This window comes from Mercenaria mercenaria, chromosome 2 (assembly GCF_021730395.1).
Source record: "Mercenaria mercenaria strain notata chromosome 2, MADL_Memer_1, whole genome shotgun sequence".
NCBI classification, from domain to species: domain Eukaryota; kingdom Metazoa; phylum Mollusca; class Bivalvia; order Venerida; family Veneridae; genus Mercenaria; species Mercenaria mercenaria.
In genome coordinates, this window is record NC_069362.1 from 69752059 (window position 1) to 69775052 (window position 22994).

Sequence of the window (22994 nt, forward strand, 5' to 3'; positions counted from 1 at the left end):
AGGGACAGGGGAGTTCCTGGAAAACCAGACTTTCCCTTCTTCCCTTTATTATAAGGATGGTATTTTTCAGATTTAAGCACTTACATTCTTACAAACCTTAGCCGGGGACTAATTAATATAACCTCCATGCCAGCATTCAGTTCTATATTTTATGAACAAAGATGAAAAGTGGCACATATATTTCAGCATTTTTCCCAGAAGAATTTAATCAGGACTGAAAAGGGATTGCCAATTATAGTTCTTTTCTACTGTAAGAATTTTTTGTATGAATATAATTTTGCAGTTGTTGAAATTTGAAAAATATTTTAAGTTTTATCATCGGTCATAAAATAAGTTACAAATAAACCTCAACCTCACTGGTAGTACTTGGTAACATCTACGTCTGTAGCGTCATTTGTAAAGTTCTCTCCAAAATTTGTTAAATGAGGGTTCTTAGCCCATTGGAGGTGCCGCTAGAAATGATAATAATGAAATATGAAAGGCAGAAGAGCTGGCAGGGGCTGTACCCGAGCAGATTTCTGTAGGATTCATTTAGAGCTGAAAGGGGCATGTCCCCGGCAAATTTTCAGTATAAATTGTCTTGTAAGAATATAATTTTGTAAGTGGTGACATTTGAAAAAAATGACAGTTTAATTTTTCTCACGAACCACTTGATCATCAAAGTAATTGTCTAGCTGTAGCGTCTCCCAAATTTATTGAATACCATTAATGGAACGCTAGAGCTAAAAATGGCTGTACTTTTAAACAACTTCTCCTCCTGAACTGCTTTGTGGATCTTGACCTAACTTGGTCTATAGCAACAGTATAAGGTCCTCTCTCAATTTTATTCAAACGGGGATGCTAGGGGCTGCTAGAGCTAAAGACAGGAATACATTTAAACAATTATTCTCATGACCCGCTGGATGGATCTTTATCAAACTTGATCTGTGGCATCATTATAAGGTCCTATCAGAATTTATTCAAAAGGAGCACTTCTTCCGCTTCACGTTTATCAAACTTGGTCTGTAGCATCAGTATAAGGTCCTTTCCCATTGATGTTCAAATGAGGGCACTTTGCCATTTTAAGAGGCCGCTAGAGAAGAAAAGAAATGCCTTGAAACGACTCCTTTCATGAACCACTTGGTGTTTTAAACTTGGTCTGTGGCATCAGTATAAGGTTATCTCCTAAAAGTTAGGGCGCTTGGTCCCTTCTAGGGCTCGCTAGAGCTAAAAGTAGAAAACAAATAAATGACTTCTTCACATGAACTGCTTTGTGGATCTTCATGAAACTTTGTCTGTAGCGACATTATTAAGTCCTCTGCCTATTTGTTCAAATACTGGCACTCGGCCCCTAATAAGGACTACTAGTTTATACTCAACACAGTTGTTACCATACATGATTCAGTTTGTCATATATTTTTCAGGTCAAACAGGTAATGTCAGGTGAGCGACTTGGAGCCATCATTACCCTTTTTGTTCAAATGTCTTCTATAGTGATAACTAACGTTCAAAATTGAATGTGATGTATTGACTGACTGTAACAAAGTGTGACGTATTGTTTAGTATCAATTTTGACGGTTATTTTACTAATTAAATTGTCTCGTACATTTCAGGAGGTTCAGCATTAGGTCAATTAATATATTTTTGACTGTCACCGTGTTCTTGCTATGTATTCGCAGCAAATTAAAAAGTTTTTCTGTCATACAAAGATACAAGAGATCACAGAGTGATCTTGGCGCCCACCAATGTGCCATTTTTGAGTGTTCCAAATTTCAAGACTTATTGACTACCTCAAGGTCAAATTTCATTTCCGTACACAACACTGTGCATGTGATCCAAATTCAAAAGCTGTAGCTTGAGAAATGTGAAAGTAGGTCACTAGGTCAATGTCAAGGTCAAAGTTTGTTTCAGTACACAATCCTATGCATGTGGTCTAAATTTGAAGCCTGTAGCTACAGAAATGTGAAAGTAGGTCACTAGGTCAATGTAAAGGTCAAGGTTCATTTCGATACACAAAACTATGCATGTGGTCCAAATTTGAAGGCTATAGCTTGAGAAATGTAAAAGTAGGTCACTAGGTGAAAATCAAGGTCAAATTCTACTTCAGAATACAAAACTATGAATGTGGTCCAAATTTGAAGCCTGTACCTAAAAAATGTGAAAGTAGGTCACTAGGTCAATGTTAAGGTCAAAGTTCATTTCGGTACACAAAACTATGCAAGTGGTCCAAATTTGAAGGCTGTAGCTTGAGAAATGTAAAAGTAGGTCACTAGGTCAAAATCAAGGTCAACTCATGTCAAGGTTCATCTTGCCACTCAAAAATATACAAGTGGTCCAAATTTGAAGGCTGTAGCTACAGAAATGTGAAAGTAGGTCACTAGGTCAAAATCAAGGTCAACTCGTGTCAAGGTTCATCTTGCCACTCAAAAATATACATGTGGTCCAAATTTGAATGTTTTAGTTATTGACAAGAACATTTTAAAAGCTTTTCCCTATATAAGTCTATATGAACCATGTGACCCCCAGGGCGGGGCCATTTTTGACCCTAGGGCGATAATTTGAACAAACTTGGTAGAGAACCACTAGATGATGCTACATTACAAGTATCAAAGCCTTAGGCTTTGTGGTTTAGACAAGAAGATTTTCAAAGTTTTTCCTTATGTAAGTCTATGTAAACCATATGACCCCAAGGGCGGGGCCATATTTGACCCTAGGGGTATAATATGAACAATCTTAGTTGAAGACCACTAGATGATGTCACATACAAAATATCAAAGTCCTAGGCCCTGTGGTTTTGGACAAGGGGTTATTCAAAGTTTTTCCCTATATAAGTCATTATAAACTATGTGACCTCCAGGGCGGGGCCATATTTGACCCCAGAGAAATAATTTGAATCATCTTGGTAGAGGACCACTAGATGATGCTTCAAACCAAATATCAAAGCCCTAGGCTCTGTGGTTTTGGATAAAAAGGTTTTCAAAGTTTTTCCCTATATAAATCTATGTAAAATATAAAAATAAACAAAGAGCCATAACTCACTCATAAATTGTTGAACCATTCTGATTTTCAGGGGGACACAACTAGGGTACCAATACATCATTCTGACAAAGTTTGGTCAAAATCCCCCCAGTAGTTTCTGAGGAGATGCGATAACGAGAAATTGTTAACGGACGGACGGACGGACGGAATGACGGACGGACGGACCACGGACGCAGAGTGATTTTAATAGCCCACCATCTGATGATGGTGGGCTAAAAATAGATTTGAACGTCTAGATAAGTAGTTTGTATGAAACAGACAGGGGCTGGTTATGTTATGGGTATCTAGTCTTTAAGTTAAGCAGTATTTTTGCCCTGGTTACACGCAAAATACAATTCCTATGTTAAGGCATTCTACATCTATGTTCCCGTAACAATTATTTGTCGTGTTTTAGATGATTTATCACCGTTTCTGCAATGTAGTAAAGCTAAAGCTAAGCTTTATTTAACGTCGCATATAATCCAACGTACAACACGAGCTACAAAGCTCTTGTGCGACAAACTAGGTATCCAGTAACAGACACTGACCTGTGCATATTGTACCTCCTGGTACAACCCTTTCAATGCTGAGTGCCAAGCAATGGAGCTACCAGTACCATTTTTTCACGTCTTTTGAATGACGTGGCCGGGGATCGAACCCCAGACCTCATGCACTCAAAGCGGACACTCCAACACCAGGCTATTGAGACAGTCCACTGATACCAGTATGTAAATAACGAAGTCATTCACCAACAAAGATATGCATATTTGTCTTGCAGCAACTGGTAGGTCGTTTACATAAAGGAGAAACAAAAGAGGACCTAAAGCCGAACATTGAGGGACGGTATATAGAACAGCAGCCATATGTTAGATGTTACCGAGTTTACTGAATTTCTCTCTTTGTTAAACATTACATCGAAGCAATTATAGTCATAAGTTATAAGGCAACTTTTCAACTTTTGGTGGTGGAAGAAAACCCCTGATCCACTCCGAGTATTATTTCATAACCAGCTGGCACCTGGATGGAACCACCGAATGACAGTATTTCACTGCAGTTCTACTACATGTATCTACAAAGAAAACAGGACGTTTCACGGACTAATCACAACTTTTGTAATAGAAATTCACAAAAAAAGCACTGGCACAAGTAAATACTATGACAGCTTCTTTTCTCCTATCTTTAACTATTTCCACGATTAGATTTAAAAGAAAATGTATTGTGTGTGTGGTGGGGGGGGGGGGGGTGTTCTGTGTCCCTTTTCCTTTAAAGAAAAACCTTCCCAGGTTTTGCCAACACCAGTTTAAAATGTTCAATAACATTTACATGTTACCACTGAATAATTTAGGAAGATATGTCTTGCTCTCTGAAGAGGGGTGCATATTTGTCGCTTTCCCCGTCTGTTGATCGTCAGATCTTTCGTTACTTCTTTTTTTTCCAGATCATAATATAAAAATGCTGGTCTTTTCAATAAAAATTGAAACATAAATCAATGACACTCAAGAAAGTGGGCTACTGGTCTCATGTACCGCTAATTAGTTTGTTATGGAAAGTAGTAATCATGTCTAGTGCATTCGAACTATGTTGAACATTATTTTAAGCAAAAGAAGAAACAGGACAACTTATTTTATGACGTTGTCCTTGGATGCGTTAACATATATATCTTTTGGCTTTCGGACTATACTGTCAAGTCAGAATTTTAAAGTATAAGTATATAGTTACGGTCACGCAACTGCTTAAGTGCCACTAGATGAATGTCCCTATTGTTTTCGAGGTCGATGGGTTGGATGACACGACACTCAAATTTTACACATGGCACACGAAGACTAGAGAAAAGATATTTATTAATTTAGCGTCAGTGCAGTGGCTTAAAGGTCAAGGCTACAAGGACCTTGGTTAGGACTCGAGTCACAAATTATTGCTTTTAACCTGTAAGTACTGACAAGGAGATCCTTATAGTTTTGGGGATCCGTGTCGCAACATCACAGGGACATATTGTATTGTATATTGTATATTTCATATGAATTGAAAAATAAACTGTAGGAGGTTTTGAAGAAAATAACGTATAAATGTTCATGTAGTTGTAAAATTGTAGCATTGCTCAAAACGATATGACGAGTTTTCTAAAAATGTGCGATTTTTTTTGTTAAAGAACACAAGTGTGCATGTGTGCGTGTGTGAAAGCGCTAGCCTCAGAATACCAAGTTTAATGCGACAGACGGATGAAAAGTTAAAACCTATGTCCCTAGGTTATTCCACACTGAGACTATTAAAACGAATACGTGCATGGCGGCCAACTTTAAAATGGTTTGTGTAAGTTCCCAAGACAGTTCATACGATCATTTAATTTGTGCAGATGACCCTAATCATGATCTGCTAGCCCCGGAACATAATCATTTACTCAAATCAATGAAAAATTGGCTCCTATTTGTCTTAGGTCTTCTTGTATAATATGGGTACAGTCTCGAGGGCAATATACATGCGGTCTTGGCCTTTAATAGACGTGCCTCCAAAACATAGGGAGTCATATACCGACCACCGGCAATCATCCTATGAAGTCCCACATGTTGTCTAGTTTTTGATCGGTGTCGCCGTCTTCGGCCCAAAGGTCACTGTGAACTTATCTTTGATTTACTGACCCTAAATAATCTGAAATCATCTACTGACCACCAAAAACCGTCATAATAATTTAAGGCCTATGGTACTACTAACGTTTTCTATATTTGATGAATAGACCTGGTCTTAGTCGCAAGGACCCTGACCCCAAAAAATATGGGCAAGCATCCCGTAAGTTTGGCGGCCGTAGACACATTATTAACTGGAAACCATTTTCAAAGACAATGACCTCTGGTGCATTCCAACCCTAAATCAAAAGGGAAAATCAGCTAACCACAGACACACATCCTTAAAAGTTAAGCGACTATATGCCAAAGTGTTCTATAGGTCTTGATTGAATTTCTATTTCATTACCGAGGTCAGTGTAACATCTGACATACTTAAATTCAACCAAGAGTTATCCTGGAAACATCTAGGGTAGGGTAGGATGTCAAGATAATATAATTACTCCCACCTGTAAGGTAATTGACTAACCTTGACCCTGGCAGTAAGTAAAACTGCTTTTGTCCTGCACGTCCAGAATAAAGCGAGAACCAGTGTTCAGCTCTTGTCGGGAAGTTATGGTAAGTTTACCTTATTTCGTTAACTGAACTCTCTCATTATATATGTTGTGTACTGAAACGCAAGTTTGAAGGCCAGCCGCTGAATGCCAAATAGTCACCGTTACCTTGACCTTTGACCTACTGACACTATATATACTCGCTTTCATGACCTTATGAAATTTGACTACTGTACGCCAAAGTTCTCCAGTTTGTGATAGGAATCGGGTTTTCGGTCTTTGGTCATTATGTTTTACCTACTGACGCCTCAGAATTATGTCTACTTGCTAGAGGAGATCATCCTAATATATAGAGTTTGACAGCTGTATACTCTAGGGTTATCTGTTTTCAGTCTTAAGATCAGTGGCCTTGACCTCTGACCCAAATACTACGGATTATCTACTGACCACAGGCAATCAATAATTTTGACTGTAGTATGTGCCATTCTTTACGAACAAATCCGAAAATCATTATGCACTTTGTTCAGGCTGAGCTTTTAATGTAGATAGATGGTCCTGCCTCCTGTGACAACATTTTTACTTAAAGTGGCATTATGCGCATCTTACAGCACGTAGTGCGTTTTTGGTGAATGTTTTATAAAAGCAAGTTTTCGGTTGCTGTGCATTTAAATGTGTTTAATTAACAATAATGCCGCATAAGTATTTGAAAGTGATGCTTTAGAAATGAAGAAATCGGACTTATAAAAAATAGTTCATTTCTTCAGTTTTGTACGCAATGATCTCCCTTACCTATAAGTAGAGATTTCTGAGGTTGAAGGGAAGCAACTCCTGCAAGCAGTTTGACTTTTCTTAAAAAGACTGCCCCAGTCAAAATAAGAAAAGTCATAATTCAAAAGTTATTATTTCGTAATGGTAACAGGAAGAGTTTGGTATACTGGGTTAAAAACTATAATTTCCTGCACCCTTTTTACACACATATCTATTTGTGCTGTATTTTTACTTGAAAAATGCGTATAATTCCACTTTAAACAGCTTCTACTCTGAAACTGCTAGTCAGTATTGATGTTTCTTTTATCAAAATTAATGGTATAATGAATTCTCTGTAAACGTTTTGGACAGTGAACATCACTTTGAAATTTGTCTCTACTTGAGCTTGAGAACATACCATAATTATATTATACAAAGTTCATAAAAAAACGGCACAGTAAAAGTTGTTTAAAAATTGCAACACAGTTCAAAACAAGGTCAACTTAAAGGTTATACCAAGCAAATACCGTTTTTTTAAACATTACTATTATGGGTCCAATACCTTTAATTCAGATCACATGCTACTTTTACATCATATAGCATACCAACTTGACTGAGATGGAGTGAAAGTGCCCCAAAACTTTAATCTGAATTTCTAAATAAAATAGGGGTATATTTCTAGAAATATTGTTGCAAGGGCTACGAACCCTTGTGTCATACAATGAGTGATGATGTGGAACAATATTTTAAATTTGAATCAAATTCTTTCTGTAATAAAATGCATCAAATTAATTAACCTTAAATTCTAACTAAATAGGGGGCACAATTCATGAAAAATTGGTGCCAGAGTTATGAACCTTGTGGGTGATAATGTGGAACAACTAGTTTAAGTTTGAAACAAATTCAAGTTATTACTGAGATAAATAGAAAGTGCATCAAAACTTTAACCAAGGTGCAGAAGCGGAAAGATGCCGATGCCAATCAAGCTGGACAGCTCTCCATACTTCATATAGTCAAGCAGTACAGAAGGCTGAAGCTTGTTCATAAAACAGTTCATAAGACTAAACAATGAATACCGGAAATAAGTTTATTATATCCACCTTAAACAAACAGTAACAAACTTAGATATTTTCATATCAACTATAGAAAGAACATGTCAAAATAAAATACAGTCAAGGTACCATTTCAGATAAACCTTGAAAACATTCAAGTATTAAAGCTGCACCTTTCCCCAATTTGTGAGCACTTAATTGAATATTATGAACATGAATGCACCAACTTAGGTTGCTCCTTATAATACAAAGATCTCTGTATTACATAAAAATATTAACTTACTGATATTGATATTCACATTATCAGATTTTGTATCAAAGTCTGTGTAAATCCAGATATTCAAATGTTTCACCCCTACAAGCAGAGCTAACATACACATTTCTTTACAAGATACAAAAATCTAGCATATAAAAAGGGTTATAAAAGAATAATTCATATAAAAACACCCACAAAGAGAATCTAATGCAGGCCATCAACCAGTAGTCTATAAAAATATTTGAGATAATGCAAGCTGAATATTGTATTTTCTTCATAAACAAGAACTGTCCGTAAGACAGTGCACTCGACTACTAACCTTGTCTGTAGAAGAAGGGCTATAACTTTAACGACTAGACTTCTATAACTGAGATAGTTTCTAACAAGTTTCTAATAATTTCTTAAAACTACATTTTCATTATAGAAATGACAACTTGCATGCAAAACTTCAACCAAGTTTTCATCAAATAAATGTAGTTGCTAGTGAAACACAGTGTTATTTGCACTCAACTTCAACACAATGTTTTCAGTCGAAAAAGGGGCCATAACTTGCATTACATTCAACCTAGAGTTACCTCAACAAAGTGTGATGATAACGTTGATATATTGGTGGGTAAAATTAGAATAGCCCTCATTCTTCTAATAAAAGAGCTAAAAATATCGAAGAATTTTGTAAAAATATAGGAATTTTGATGCCAAAAACAGCCCATTTCAGTTACCAAAAATATATAATGACTCAATTGAATGCATTTTATGTTGGTTTACAATGTGCCATTCCATTTTATTTACATCAGGTGCATTAGTTATTTATTACAAATATAGTTCAAGCAAAGCCAGCAAGGATAAACTTGCCCAGTTCTAAACACAACAACTGAATTATCTACAAATATAGAGATATTTTTATCAATGAAAAGATTTAGAAAATATACGGGGTCCTCAGAAACACAGGAAATCTCCTTCAGTAGGACAACAGGAGCTGGTTGAAGGCCTGTGTTTTTACAGCTGGAGTACACTTTACACCACTGAACTCAACTGAGTGTTAGCTGCTCCCTTAAAACCTGGTTTTCATAGCTCGACATAAAAAGTAAACAAAACTTGATGACTGGATTTCTTAGTTGCCTTAGAGGTATTCTATGGATAAAATGCATCATAGACCATTGTGAGATAAGTGAAAATATGAATATAAAAAAAACATTTGCCTAATAAATGCATATATTGCTCCAGACCCTAAAATATTAAAAAGAACATAACAAAAATGTTAAAACACATCTAAATCCTTAACCCATCAATTCTTTCAGGCACTCTGTTTTGATTGAAAATTAAAGCTGCACACATCAGTTATCATAAGCATACATATCAAAATGGTGTTCCTTTTTTAGAGCTTTAAGCTCATTTAAGCTCTAATTTTGGAATGAGCAAAACCAACAGAGATTAAGACTTCATTTGCAGGAGCTGAATGTTCCATCAGTAGCTATAGACAAGATAAAACCAGTTGCCAAAAAAAAAAAAAAAACAACAACAACAGAATACCTGAGTTCTATAATAATGTCATTAAAGCATCTTAAAGTGACCAAACAGTGTCTTAATTCACATTATTGCAATAAAATTTGTGAATGTGAAGGAGAACAATTACCATACTATAACCTTCAATTCCAGTTCATATCTGAAAACACCGATAACAGCACAGACTGGAAGCTAGGTTAAAGCATTTTATACTATAGAACAAAACTGACCTTTGACCATCTATATCAATGCCCGTGTGTTTACCTTCCACAACTTCATACTATACCTTGGTCAAAACTTGTAACATAATTTCTTACAAATAAAGTATACACTGAATTATTTCAATTGAATAGGTGAAAGAAGAAAGTATACACTGGATTATTTCAACTGAACAGGCGAAAGAAAATGAAAGTACATGCTAATGAGAAATACTGAAATAATTTGAAATCAAAATATATCTAAACCTAATGCCCCTTCTGTCTGTATCATCAGACAAGAACTAGACATAAATTTCATACAAGTCTATTCTGTAATCTCTAGTGTACAAATCATGATCAGTTATTTCTTCTGTGTTTTGCAGATAATCTGTGTTACTATGGAAATGCTGAAAGGCATGCTGGGTAGTCTATATGTCCATTTCAAATTGTGGGTTGTCTTCATTGACTTTCTCTGCTGAAATAGTTTAAAACAAAAATCAGAAAACAAAATTTTTAAACCATCTATGTTTCAGTTTGAAACAAGAGATCACAGAGTGATCTTGGCGCCCACCAATGTGCCATTTTTGAGTGTTCCAAATTTCAAGACTTACTGACTAGCTCAAGGTCAAATTTCATTTCCGTACACAACACTGTGCATGTGGTCCAAATTCGAAAGCTGTAGCTTGAGAAATGTGAAAGTAGGTCACTAGGTCAATCTTAAGGTCAAAGTTCATTTCAGTACACGAAACTATGCACGTGGTCCAAATTTGAAGGCTGTAGCTTGAGAAATGTGAAAGTAGGTCACTAAGTCAAAATCAAGGTCAAATTTCACTTCAGAAACAAATCTATGCATGTAGTCCAAAATTGAAGCCTGTACCTTCAAAAATGTGAAAGTAGGTCACTAGGTCAATGTCAAGGTCAAAATTTGTTTCGGTACACAATCCTATTCATGTGGTCTAAATTTGAAGCCTGTAGCTACAGAAATGTGAAAGTAGGTCACTAGGTCAATCTTAAGGTCAAAGTTCATTTCTGTACACAAAACTACGCAAGTGGTCCAAATTTGAAGGCTATAGCTTGAGAAATGTGAAAGTAGGTCACTAGGTCAATGTAAAGGTCAAAGTTTGTTTCGGTACACAAAACCATGCATGTGGTCTAAATTTGAAGCCTGTAGCTACAGAAATGTGAAAGTAGGTCACTAGGTCAATCTTTAGGTCAAAGTTCATTTCGGTACACAAAACTATGCAAGTGGTCCAAATTTGAAGGCTGTAGCTTGAGAAATGTGAAAGTAGGTCACTAGGTCAAAATCAAGGTCAAATTTTATTTTGGAATACAGAACTATGCATGTGGTCCAAATTTGAAGCCTGTACCTTCAAAAATGTGAAAGTAGGTAACTAGGTCAATGTAAAGGTTACAGTTTGTTTTGGTACATAAAACCATGCATGTGGTCCAAATTTGAAGGCTGTAGCTTGAGAAATGTGAAAGTAGGTCACTGGGTCAAAATCAATGTCAAATTTCATTTCGGAACACGAAATTATGCATGTGGTCCAAATTTGAAGCCTGTACCTTCAAAAATGTGAAAGTAGGTCACTAGGTCAATGTCAAGGTCAAAGTTTATATCAGTGCACAAAACTATGCATGTGGTCCAAATTTGAAGGCTGTAGCTACAGAAATGTGAAAGTAGGTCACTAGGTCAAAATCAAGGTCAACTCATGTCAAGGTTCATCTTGCTACTCAAAACCATACATGTGGTCCAAATTTGAATGTTGTAGGTTATTGACAAGAAGTTTTTAAAAGCTTTTCCCTATATAAGTCTATATGAACCATGTGACCCCAGGGCGGGGCCATATTTGACCCTAGGGGGATAATTTTAACAAACTTGGTAGAGAACCACCAGGCGATGCTACATTAGAATATCAAAGCCCTAGGCTTTGTGGTTTGGACAAGAAGATTTTCAAAGTTTTTCCCTATATAAGTCTATGTAAACCATGTGACCCACGGGGCGGGGCCATATTTGATCCTAGGGGGATAATTTGAACAATCTTAGTAGAAGACCACTAGATGATGTCACATACAAAATATCAAAGCCCTAGGCCCTGTGGTTTTGGACAAGAGGGTTTTAAAAGTTTTTCCCTATATAAGTCTATATAAACCATGTGACCCCCAGGGCGGGGCCATATTTGACCCCAGGGAAATAATTTCAATCATCTTGGTAGAGGACCACTAGATGATGCTTCATACCAAATATCAAAGCCCTAGGCTCTGTGGTTTTGGCCAAGAAGATTTTCAAAGTTTTTCCCTATATAAATCTATGTAAATTATAGAAATAAACAAAGGGCCATAACTTACTAAAAATTTGTTGAACCAGTCTGATTTTCAGGGGGACACAACTAGGGTACCAATACATCATTCTGACAAAGTTTGGTCAAAATCCCCCTGGTAGTTTCTGAGGAGATGCGATAACGAGAAATTGTTAACGGAAGGACGGACGGACGGACGGACGGAAGGACGCCGGACCACGGACGCAGAGTGATTTGAATAGCCCACCATCTGATGATGGTGGGCTAAAAATATGGTGTCCGGCTGGTTTTAGTAATATTAAATTGTAAGCAAGTCTAAGTGATGTTCACATCTTTCTGTGCTTCTTATTCTGAAAGTTACAGAATAGAATGTTCCATGGACTGCAGGTCTCAATTTGTGTAGCCTGCTATATTAGCTTATACCTGTATTTACAAAGTGTATGTACACCTTAAGAGTGCATTCTTGCAATTTATTAGACTTTCATGTCCTTGTTATTCATGAAGGTGCAAGAAGGATAAAATAATTCTGCAGTACATATGGACGTTCACCTGACAACTCAGTTAGGAAGACCTTGACCTTTTGACCTTTCTTCTAACCAAGTCTGGTAAACATCACTATTTTAAGCTCTGGTGGCACCCAAAGGGCCACAGACAGATGCTACAGACCAAGTTTGGTAAAGATCCACGCAATTATACCTGGAGTTTTAAGTTTGATGAAGAACCATTATCTGGTTCACAAGAAGAAGTTGGTAAGTTTTTTTCTATTTCTAGCTCTAGAAGGGGCCAAGAAAAAACTTCTGAGTAAACTTTAGAAAGGTCCATACAAGGATGCTACAGGCCAATTTTGGGGGAAACCCTTCAAAAGGCTCATGAGAACAAATTGTTTAAAGGATTCTCTATTTAACGCTCTGGTTGTCCTAGCTGTGGCCAAGCAGAACCATTAAAATATTTTCAAACAGGACCTCACAAGAATGCTATGGACCAGGTTTGGTGAAGATCCATCGAATGGTTTATAAGAAGAAGCAATGGCGTAGCCCTTTAAAGTTTTCTCTATTTTCATTCTGGTTCCTCTATTTGAACAAATATGAGTGTTGCTAATGACCTTACAAGTATACCAGAGATCAACCTTGCTTAAAATCAGTTGCTCATGAGAAGTCCTTAAAAGGTTTTATTTCTATTTTAAGCATTGACTGCTCCTAGGAAAGGACTAAGGGTCCTGGATAACCATTTAATGCAAAAAGGCCTAAGTGACACTAAGTCACTCACCTAAAACTGACAATCTTACCTTGAATATATGTAAGACACTGACTTATGAATGGTAACAACTGTGTTTCTTATAAAAGGTTTTTAGCCCACCATCAGATGGTGGGCTATTCAAATCACTCTGCGTCCGTGGTCCGTCGTCCTTCCATCCGTTAACAATTTCTTGTTATCTCATCTCCTCAGAAACTACCAGGGGGATTTTGACCAAACTTTGTCAGAATGATGTATTGGTACCCTAGCTGTGTCCCCCTGAAAATCAGACTGGTTCAACACTTTTTAGCGAGTTATGGCCCTTTGTTTATTTCTATAATTTACATAGATTTATATCTATAGGGAAAAACTTTGAAAATCTTCTTGTCCAAAACCACGGAGCCTAGGGCTTTGATATTTGGTATGAAGCATCAACTAGTGGTCTTCTACCAAGATGATTCAAATTATTTCCCTGGGGTCTAATATGGCCCCGCCCTATATAGACTTATATAGGGAAAAACTTTGAAAAACCTCTTGTTCAAAACCACAGGGCATAGGGCTTTGATATTTTGTATGTGACATCATCTAGTGGTCTTCTACTAAGATTGTTCAAATTATCCCCCTAGGATCAAATATGGCCCCGCCCTGGGGGTCACATGGTTTACATAGACTTATATAAGGAAAAACTTCGAAAATCTTCTTGTCCAAACCACAAAGCCTAGGGCTTTGGCATTTGTAATGTAGCATCATGTAGTGGTTCTCTACCAAATTTGTTCAAATTATCCCCCTAGGGTCAAATATGGCCCTGCCCTGGGGGTCACATGGTTCATATAGACTTATATAGGGAAAAGCTTTTAAAATCTTCTTGTCAATAACCTACAACATTCAAATTTGGACCACATGTATGGTTTTGAGTGGCAAGATGAACCTTGACCTGAGTTGACCTTGATTTTGACATAGTGACCTACTTTCACATTTCTGTAGCTACAGCCTTCAAATTTGGACCACATGCATAGTTTTGTGCACTGAAAAAAACTATGACCTTGACATTGACCTAGTGACCTACTTTCACATTTTTGAAGGTACAGGCTTCAAATTTGGACCACATGCATAGTTTCGTGTTCCGAAATGAAATTTGACCTTGATTTTGACCTAGTGACCTACTTTCACATTTCTCAAGCTACAGCCTTCAAATTTGGGCCACCAGCATAGTTTTGTGTACCGAAACAAAATTTGACCTTTACATTGACCTAGTGACCTACTTTCACATTTTTGAAGGTACAGGCTTCAAATTTGGACCACATGCATAGTTCTGTGTTCCAAAATAAAATTTGACCTCGATTTTGACCTAGTGACCTACTTTCACATTTCTCGAGCTACAGCCTTCAAATTTGGACCACTTGCATAGTTTTGTGTATCGAAATGAACTTTGACCTTAAGATTGACCTAGTGACCTACTTCCACATTTCTGCAGCTACAGGCTTAAAATTTAGACCACATGCATAGGATTGTGTACAGAAACAAACTTTGACCTTGACATTGACCTAGTGACCTACTTTTACATTTTTGAAGGTACAGGCTCTAAATTTGGACCACATGCATAGATTTGTGTTCTGAGGTGTAATTTGACCTTGATTTTGACCTAGTGACCTACTTTCACATTTCTCAAGCTAAAGCCTTCAAATTTGGACCACTTGCATAGTTTTGTGTACCAAAATAAACTTTGACCTTAAGATTGACCTAGTGACCTACTTTCAAATTTCTCAAACTACAGCCTTCAAACTTGATGCACATGCATAGTTTTGTGTACAAAGAACTTTGTCCTTGAAATTGATCTAGTGACCTACTTTCACATTTCTCAAGCTACAGCTTTCGAATTTGGACCACATGCACAGTGTTGTGTACGGAAATGAAATTTGACCTTGAGCTAGTCAATAAGTCTTGAAATTTGGAACACTCAAAAATGGCACATTGGTGGGTGCCAAGATCACGCTGTGATCTTTTGTTCTGTTTTAAGCTCTTGCAGTGGCTTTAACATGGAACAAGGCTTGTATGACATTAGGACAAGTCTTGTATGACATTAGGCTTTACCATTTACACAGTCTTATAAGACATTAAGCTTTAACATGATTGAGGCCAGTATTATATGACATTAGGCTTTAACATGAGGCCAGTCTTATATGACATTATGTTTTAACATGAGGCCAGTCTTATATGACATTAGGCATTATCATTTACACAGTCTTATATGACATTAGGCTTTAACATGAGGCCAGTCTTATATGACATCAAGCTTTAACATGAGGCCAGTCTTAAATATGACATTAGGCTTTAACATGAGGCCAGTCTTATATGACATTAGGCTTTAACATGAGGCCAGTCTTATATGACATTAGGCTTTAACATGCAGCCAGTCTTATATGACATTAGCCTTTAACATGAGGCCAGTCTTATATGACATTAGGCTTTAACATGAGGCCAGTCTTAAATAACACTAGGCTTTAACATGAAGCCAGCTTTGTACAAAAATTAAGCTTTAACAAGAAACTAGCTTTGTATGACATTAGGAATAAACATTAAACTATCTTTGTGTGGCACAGGGCTTTTTTCTTTTTTAACAAAATTTTAAATACATGGGCAAAAGTTAACAACTGTTACCTTTAGCAGGCTTAGGTTCTTGAACGCCATTTTCCTTTGGAACATCAATCTGTCCAGGGGAGGTCACTCCTGGAATATTGGCCATATTTGCTGGAGGAGTCTTTGCCAAGGGAGATTCTCGGCACTGCATCAGAAATGCCCTTTCATAAAATATTCTAGTACCTGAAAATACACATATAATCTAGGGTTGTTCCATGTCAAAAGAAAGGGATTTGCTATAAGGATGTTGTTCTGTCAAGTTAAATATTGTGCAATTTCTACACGACTGCTTTAACTAATTGATAGGACTCTTACATTACGACCATCAAACTGTGACACATAATCTACTTACTTTAATATTTTAATGCAGGGTTATCAGGATTTAAATTTAGACAGGCATACAAGCTAAATGCTGGTGGAATTTTAGGATGGTTAGTGGTCTTGGAATGTACTAGCTAATTTTAGCTAGTCAATAATACCAGTATACCAAGCAAATGTCCTCAAAACTTAATGTACAGACACTTCATGTTATGGTACACAATCATGTGACAATGATTATTTGTTAAGTTACCCTGTACTTCAAATCCACTGACTGATGACATGGTGTACATAATTATGTAATACATCCCAGTGTAAACATTTGATCTAGAAATGTGCCCTTGACCTCTGACCTAGGGACATGATTTGTAACGAGCCATTGAATTTTGGTGAATATTTTTCCAAGTAACTTCAAAATCCCTCAACTCTCCACTGGTCCTATATTTGTCAACATGTCATATTAAATAGTGAACATTTTTGTAATGTTATTTCAAATTGCTGTGTGTAAAAGGAATATAATTCATGGAATATTTCTGTAGCAGTTATTGACCTTCTGTCATATATGATGTTGGCGATGATGTGGAACAAATGTTTTGAGTCTGAATCAAACTCATTTAGATATTTATTGGTAATTAGCTGAGATAGAGTGAAAGTACATAAAAACTTTAACCCAAAACTCAAAGTAAATTGTGGACTAGATTCATGAAATATTTGAGCTGGAGACAGAGTGATACTGGTAATGATATATGATACTACTTTAAGTTTAAATCAATTCCATTATAAGGAGTAATAACAGTGATAAAGTGCATCAAAACTTTAACCTGAAGTTCTAAGTTGAATGGGATGATTATATTCAGAAAATATTTGTGCCAGAGATATGGCTCTTCTGCAACTTGTGTCAACAAAAATACTCATTCATCATGGTTAATATGTAATTAATTAGTATTTCACAAAAATCAGACTTTTGCGATTACTTTATTAATCATAATTAAATCTCTAACTGACAAGACTAGACTTTAATCACGGTTTTAAAATTACTTCTATTGTTTGTACAGCTATTTTGTACCAAGCAGATATTTTGAATAATTCTATTTTTTTTTTTTTTGGTTGGTTGGATTTAACGTCGCACCAACACATGATAAGGTCATATGGCGACTTTCCAGCTTTAATGGTGGAGGAAGACCCCAGGTGCCCCTCCGTGCACTATTTCATCACGAGCGGGCACCTGGGTAGAACCACCGACCTTCCGTAAGCCAGTTGGATGGCTTCCTCACATGAAGAATTCAATGCCCCGAGTGAGGCTCGAACCCACATCGATGAGGGGCAAGTGATTTGAAGTCAGTGACCTTAACCACTCGGCCACGGAGGCCCCTGAATAATTCTATAGCACACAATTTTCGAGAACTGGTAAGGTCACTGTGCATCCTATTATATGATCTAGCAATTGTTACATTTAGGAGGTCTGCTCATTTTCAATTCTGTGATAATGCACCATCAGCTGGCAGGGATATAAATTAGCAGGGGCCCAGTAGCCCATGGCCCCTAGATTTTGGGCTGGGCCCCTAAATTGTCGGAGAAAATGCCCATATACCTCATGTTAAACATTTATTTTTGACAGTCTGGGCCCCTAAATTAAAAAAACTAGTTTATATGATATCCCTGAGCTGGGATTGTGCAAACATTGCAAAACATTATTTGGAAACTGTTGTTAGCATATTCATAAATTAATTGATTACCAAAAAAGCAAAATAATCATTACTTTTTTTGTGTAATCGAGCTCACACCTGTCAAGGAGTGTAAGGATCAGGCACAAAATCAGACAGTTGAACCGACCACAACATGGTCAGGAATAGTTAAAAAGTTTCTACATGTTTATATACCGATACGGATCTTTAAGCTGGAAACATAGATTCAAATGCTGCGGACTCGTCATTTACTTTAATATATTTCTAATTCATTTTTCTTTTGACCTTGCATATTTTTTAGTAAACTGCAACTCAATTTGAGAACAAGCTATACATAAAAATGTCAAACGGGTTCCGCTGTCTCCCAATTATTTGCTATCCATTGCAGTTGCCATTCAACTGAGTTTCTCTTGAATAACAAGAGGACCAAATGGTCCTAGGTCACTCATCTGAGGAATGACAAATGCAGCCCCTATTGCATACACAAAGTTTTTCTTTGAATTAACTGTGTGACCCTGTTCTTGACCCTGGTGAATACTAATCAAACCTGACCTAGATTGCATCAAAACAATCATTCTGATCAAATTTCATGAATATCCAGTGAAAAATGCAGCCCCTATTACATGCACAAGGTTTTTCTTTGATTTGACCTGATAACCTAGTTTTTAAACACAGATGACCTACATTCAAACTTGAACTAGATTTCATCAAGACAAAAAATCTGATCAAATTTCATGAATAGCTGGTGTAAAATGCAGCTCCTATTGCATACTCAAGGTTTTTCTTTGATTTGACTTAGTGACCTAGTTTCTGACCCCAGTTGAACCATATTAATCTAACTTCACCTAGGCAGCATTTATCCTGATTAAATTTCATAAATATCCAGTGAAAAATGCAGCCCCTATTGCAAACCTAAGGTTTTTATTTGATTTGACCGGGTGACCTAGTTTTTAACCCCCAAAAAACCCATATTCGAACTTGACCTAGATTACATCAAGACAAACAATCTAAACAATCTGATCAAATTCCAGGAATATTAGTGAAAAATGCAGCCCCTATTGCACACACAAGGTTTTTCTTTGATTCGGCCAGGTGACCTAGTTCTTGCCCTAATGACCTATATTCAAATTTGACCTAAATTTCATCAAGACAAACATTCTGATCAAATTTCATGAAGATCCAGTGAAAAATGCAGCCCTCTACTGCATACACAAGGATTTTCTTTGATTTGACTGGATGACCTAGTTTTTGACCCCAGATGACCCATATTCGAACTTTACCTAGATCTCATCAGACAAACATTCTGATCAAATTTCATGAAGATATGGTGTAAAATGCAGCCCCTTTTCAAGGCACTCATTGGCCGTTTTTGGGGCCAAATATGGGCCCCATTCCCCTCATAAAAATAATATATTTTTCCCCTTTCTCAGAAGAAAATTCCCCTGATAATATGTTGTTTGACACAATCAGATATGAACTCTCTTTCAAGTTATATTATAGTGCCTCTAAGGAAGGTTACTGCTGACATATAGTTACCTTAGTTAGAAATGATTGAAAGCAGTATTAACTAGAGCTATCACTAAAGGTAATGAATGTACCCCCCGCATGCACTGACACAGTACATTGCAATTTGACGCACACAAGATTGCATAATTATGCGGAGTGTATGTATATAGACTGTATGTATACAGTATAGTAACAAAAAACAAAGTCCCATAACTATGCAGAATATTTATCTAAAAGAATGTAACATGCACCATGCACAACTAGGGTTGGTACTGATCACTTGTGTGAAGTTTCATTAAATTGTGTGTAAGCGTTTGGTAGATTAGGCACGCACAAGATTGCATATGCAGACTGTATGTACATAGTATGTTAACAAGAAACAAAGTCCCATAACTCTGCAATTTTTGTCGCTGAAAGAACCTAACATGCCCATGCACAACTACTGTTGTTACTGATCACTTGTGTGAAGTTTCATTAAATTGTGTCAAGGGGATGAGGAGAGATGGTGCGCACAAGATTGTGTCTATGTATATAGTATAGTAACAAAAAAACAAAGTCCCATAACTCTGCAATTTTTTTTGCTGAAAGAACCTAACATGCCCCATGCACAACTACTGTTGTTACTGATCACTTGTGTGAAGTTTCATTAATTTGTGTCAAGGGGATGAGGAGAGATGGTGCGCACAAGATTGTGTCTATGTATATAGTATAGTTACAAAAAACAAAGTCCCATAACTCTGCAATTTTTTTTTCTAAAAGAACCTAACATGCCCCATGCACAACTACTGTTGGTACTGATAACTTGTGTGAAGTTTCATTAAACTGTGTCAAGGGGATGAGGAGAGATGGTGCACATAAGATTGTGTCTATGTATATAGTATAGTAACAAAAAAACAAAGTCCCATAACTCTGCAATTTTTTTTTCTAAAAGAACCTAACATGCCCCATGCACAACTACTGTTGGTACTGATCACTTGTGTGAAGTTTCAATTAAATTGTGTCAAGGGGATAAGGAGAGATGATGCGCACAAGATTGCGTCTGCGGACAGACGGACAACCTGAAACCAGTATACCCCCCTTTACAACTTTGTTGTCGGGGGGTACAATAAGTGTGAAAAGTAGTAAGATATATATGGCTAAAATCTTCCCCTTTTTGTCTTAAAACAACGAAATATTCCCCTTCCTGAGGGTAGGGGTACCTGTCCCCGAAAGTTATCTAGTGCCCTGCTTTTGCATACACAAGGTTTTTCTTCGATTTGACCTAGTGACCTAGTTTTTGACCCCAGATAACCAATATTCGAACCTGATCTAGATTTCATTAAGGCAATAATTCTCGACAAATTTCATGAAGATCAAGTAAAAAATGCAGCCTCTATTGCATACACAAGCTAAGTGTGAACAGACGACGGACAATGAGCGATCACAATAACTCACCTGAGCACTAAAAAGGGGCATAACTTTGTAAAAATGCAAAGTAGTGTTATGGCACCTATGCAATGCATGTCAGATCATGACAGTGAAGAAGTGTGTGACGTTTCAATCCATTCCCATTAGTGAGTACTGAGATACCAGCTTACATACAAAAAACTTAACCAAAAATTGCTAAGTTGAAAAATGGGCAAAACAGAGTTATGGAACCTGTGCAATGTAAGTCAGCTCTACACAGTGAGTAAGTGTGTGAAATTTCAATGCATTCCCACAACTGGTTACTGAGATACTTGCTTACATGCAAAAAACTTGAAGTGGAATTATAATTATTATTAGTTTTATACGCATTTTTCAATTAAAAATACAGCACAAATAGATATGTGTGTAAAAAGGGTGGAGGAAATTATGGTTTTTAACCCAGTGTACCAAACTCTTCCTGTTACCATTACGAAATAACTTTTTAAATATGACTTTTCTTATTTTGACTGGGGCAGTCTTTTTAAGAAAAGTAAATTTGCTTGCAGGAGTTTCTTCCCTTCAACCTCAGAAATCTCTACTTATAGGTAAGGGAGATCATTGCATACAAGACTGAAGAAATGAACTATTTTTTATAAGTCCGATTTCTTCATTTCTAAAGCATCACTTTCAAATACTTGCGGCATTATTGTTAATTAAACACATTTAAATGCACAGCAACCGAAAACTTGCTTAAATAAAACATTCACCAAAAACACACTACGTGCTGTAAGATGCGCATCATGCCACTTTAACCAAATTGGGATGCCAATGCGGCGAATGGGCAAGTCCAATAGCTCTACCTACTGAGGCTATTCTTTGAATAGTCGAGCTAAAAATGTCGATTCTGACACTGAAAAAGAACCACCTGGTACAAAGTTTGCATTACAATTTACATCATCAGTCTATCACAAGTGTGCAAATGTTAACGTTCGGCACTGGATAGTTAAAAATTATACCGTAAGGAATACTACACACCTCCACCTTCTGTGGGAGATTATTATAAGGTGACATGCCAAACCCCTAGCATAAAGAGCGATAGATTTTAAATATACGTCACATGTGCATGTCAACAAATGTCGGCCATTTTGAATATGTTACCCTGTCAATAAGTAAACACAATAACACCAATTACTCAACATGACACGGACAAAAATGCATTGCAAAGTAAAACCAATTATAAAATAAACCCTAAATGCATAGCAGATGTGCTGCAACTGCCTTCTTTCTGCTTTAATCCTGCTTCTCACCTCCTGGCGTTGTAGAGAAGATGGATCCTCCTGGGGTTGTAGAGTAGTCCGACGGTAAATTCGAAATATCAGCAATCCTACGATTTGGTATTTCCCTTCCTGTCATTGTTTTCTGAGGTGAAGCTTTCTGAGACATAATGCAACAGAAGAAAGGGAGATAGCAATCGACGAAAGTTTTCTTTCAATGTTTATTTACATCAAACGTCAGCTGTTTTCTTTCCTTATTTACCTCCAGTCACATGGCACACTTCGCAGGTTTCCGACCTTCGCCGTAAGATTCCGGAACGGTGACATAATAATTGCATTACAGTAGTTTTTGCTTTAAGGTGCTAATACACTAATTTCTAGGTTACATTCTACCAATTCAATTCCTTATTTATTTCATATTAATAACAAAACATTCAGACCTCATTTTCAGCACTTTAGAGCATTTCAATGATATGAAAACCATATATGGTCATTTAGTATAACATGTCTTCTTATCAAAAATAGAAAAATATTGACATGTTATGTTGTATATAAGAAAAATAATCTGTTCTGAGAAACATCACCCTCTAAAAATGCCCCCATGAAAACAGCCGTTTAGCAATTACGCATAGGTAGGCATTTTTCGCAAAGAATAAAACTTATTCCAGGAAATTTACAATGAAAATGGTCTAGATCTATTCTCAATACAATAAGCAATAAACATAAACCAAAAATTTAACTGTCACCTCCTCATGTCACTCATTATACCAGATTCCATCCATAGCATGGAACTA

The 22994-nt window shown here is 36.8% G+C and overlaps 2 protein-coding genes across 2 annotated transcripts in view; both read right to left on the reverse strand.

Moving 5' to 3' along the window:
- LOC123564231 (BTB/POZ domain-containing protein KCTD5-like) overlaps nt 1–22994 on the reverse strand; it is a 425345-nt gene that overhangs the window by 331193 nt on the left and 71158 nt on the right. The gene's annotated exons all lie outside the window — the stretch shown is intronic.
- LOC123564229 (eukaryotic translation initiation factor 4E-binding protein 1-like) lies at nt 7930–22485 on the reverse strand. The gene is made up of 3 exons (XM_045357632.2): nt 22234–22485; nt 16053–16214; nt 7930–10339 (listed from the first exon to the last, which is right to left on the reverse strand). The coding sequence occupies exons 1-3, from the start codon at nt 22367–22369 to the stop codon at nt 10293–10295; spliced, it is 345 nt and encodes a 114-aa protein (XP_045213567.1). The 5' UTR covers nt 22370–22485; the 3' UTR covers nt 7930–10292.

Coding starts and splice junctions, on each gene's coding strand:
- LOC123564229 (XM_045357632.2), bottom strand. CDS start 22,369: ATGTCTCAGAAAGCTTCACCTCAGAAAACAATGACAGGAAGGGAAATA. Junction 16,215..22,233: donor CTTCTCTACAACGCCAGGAG/GTGAGAAGCAGG, acceptor GTGTATTTTCAG/GTACTAGAATATTTTATGAA. Junction 10,340..16,052: donor AGAACCTAAGCCTGCTAAAG/GTAACAGTTGTT, acceptor AAACTATTTCAG/CAGAGAAAGTCAATGAAGAC.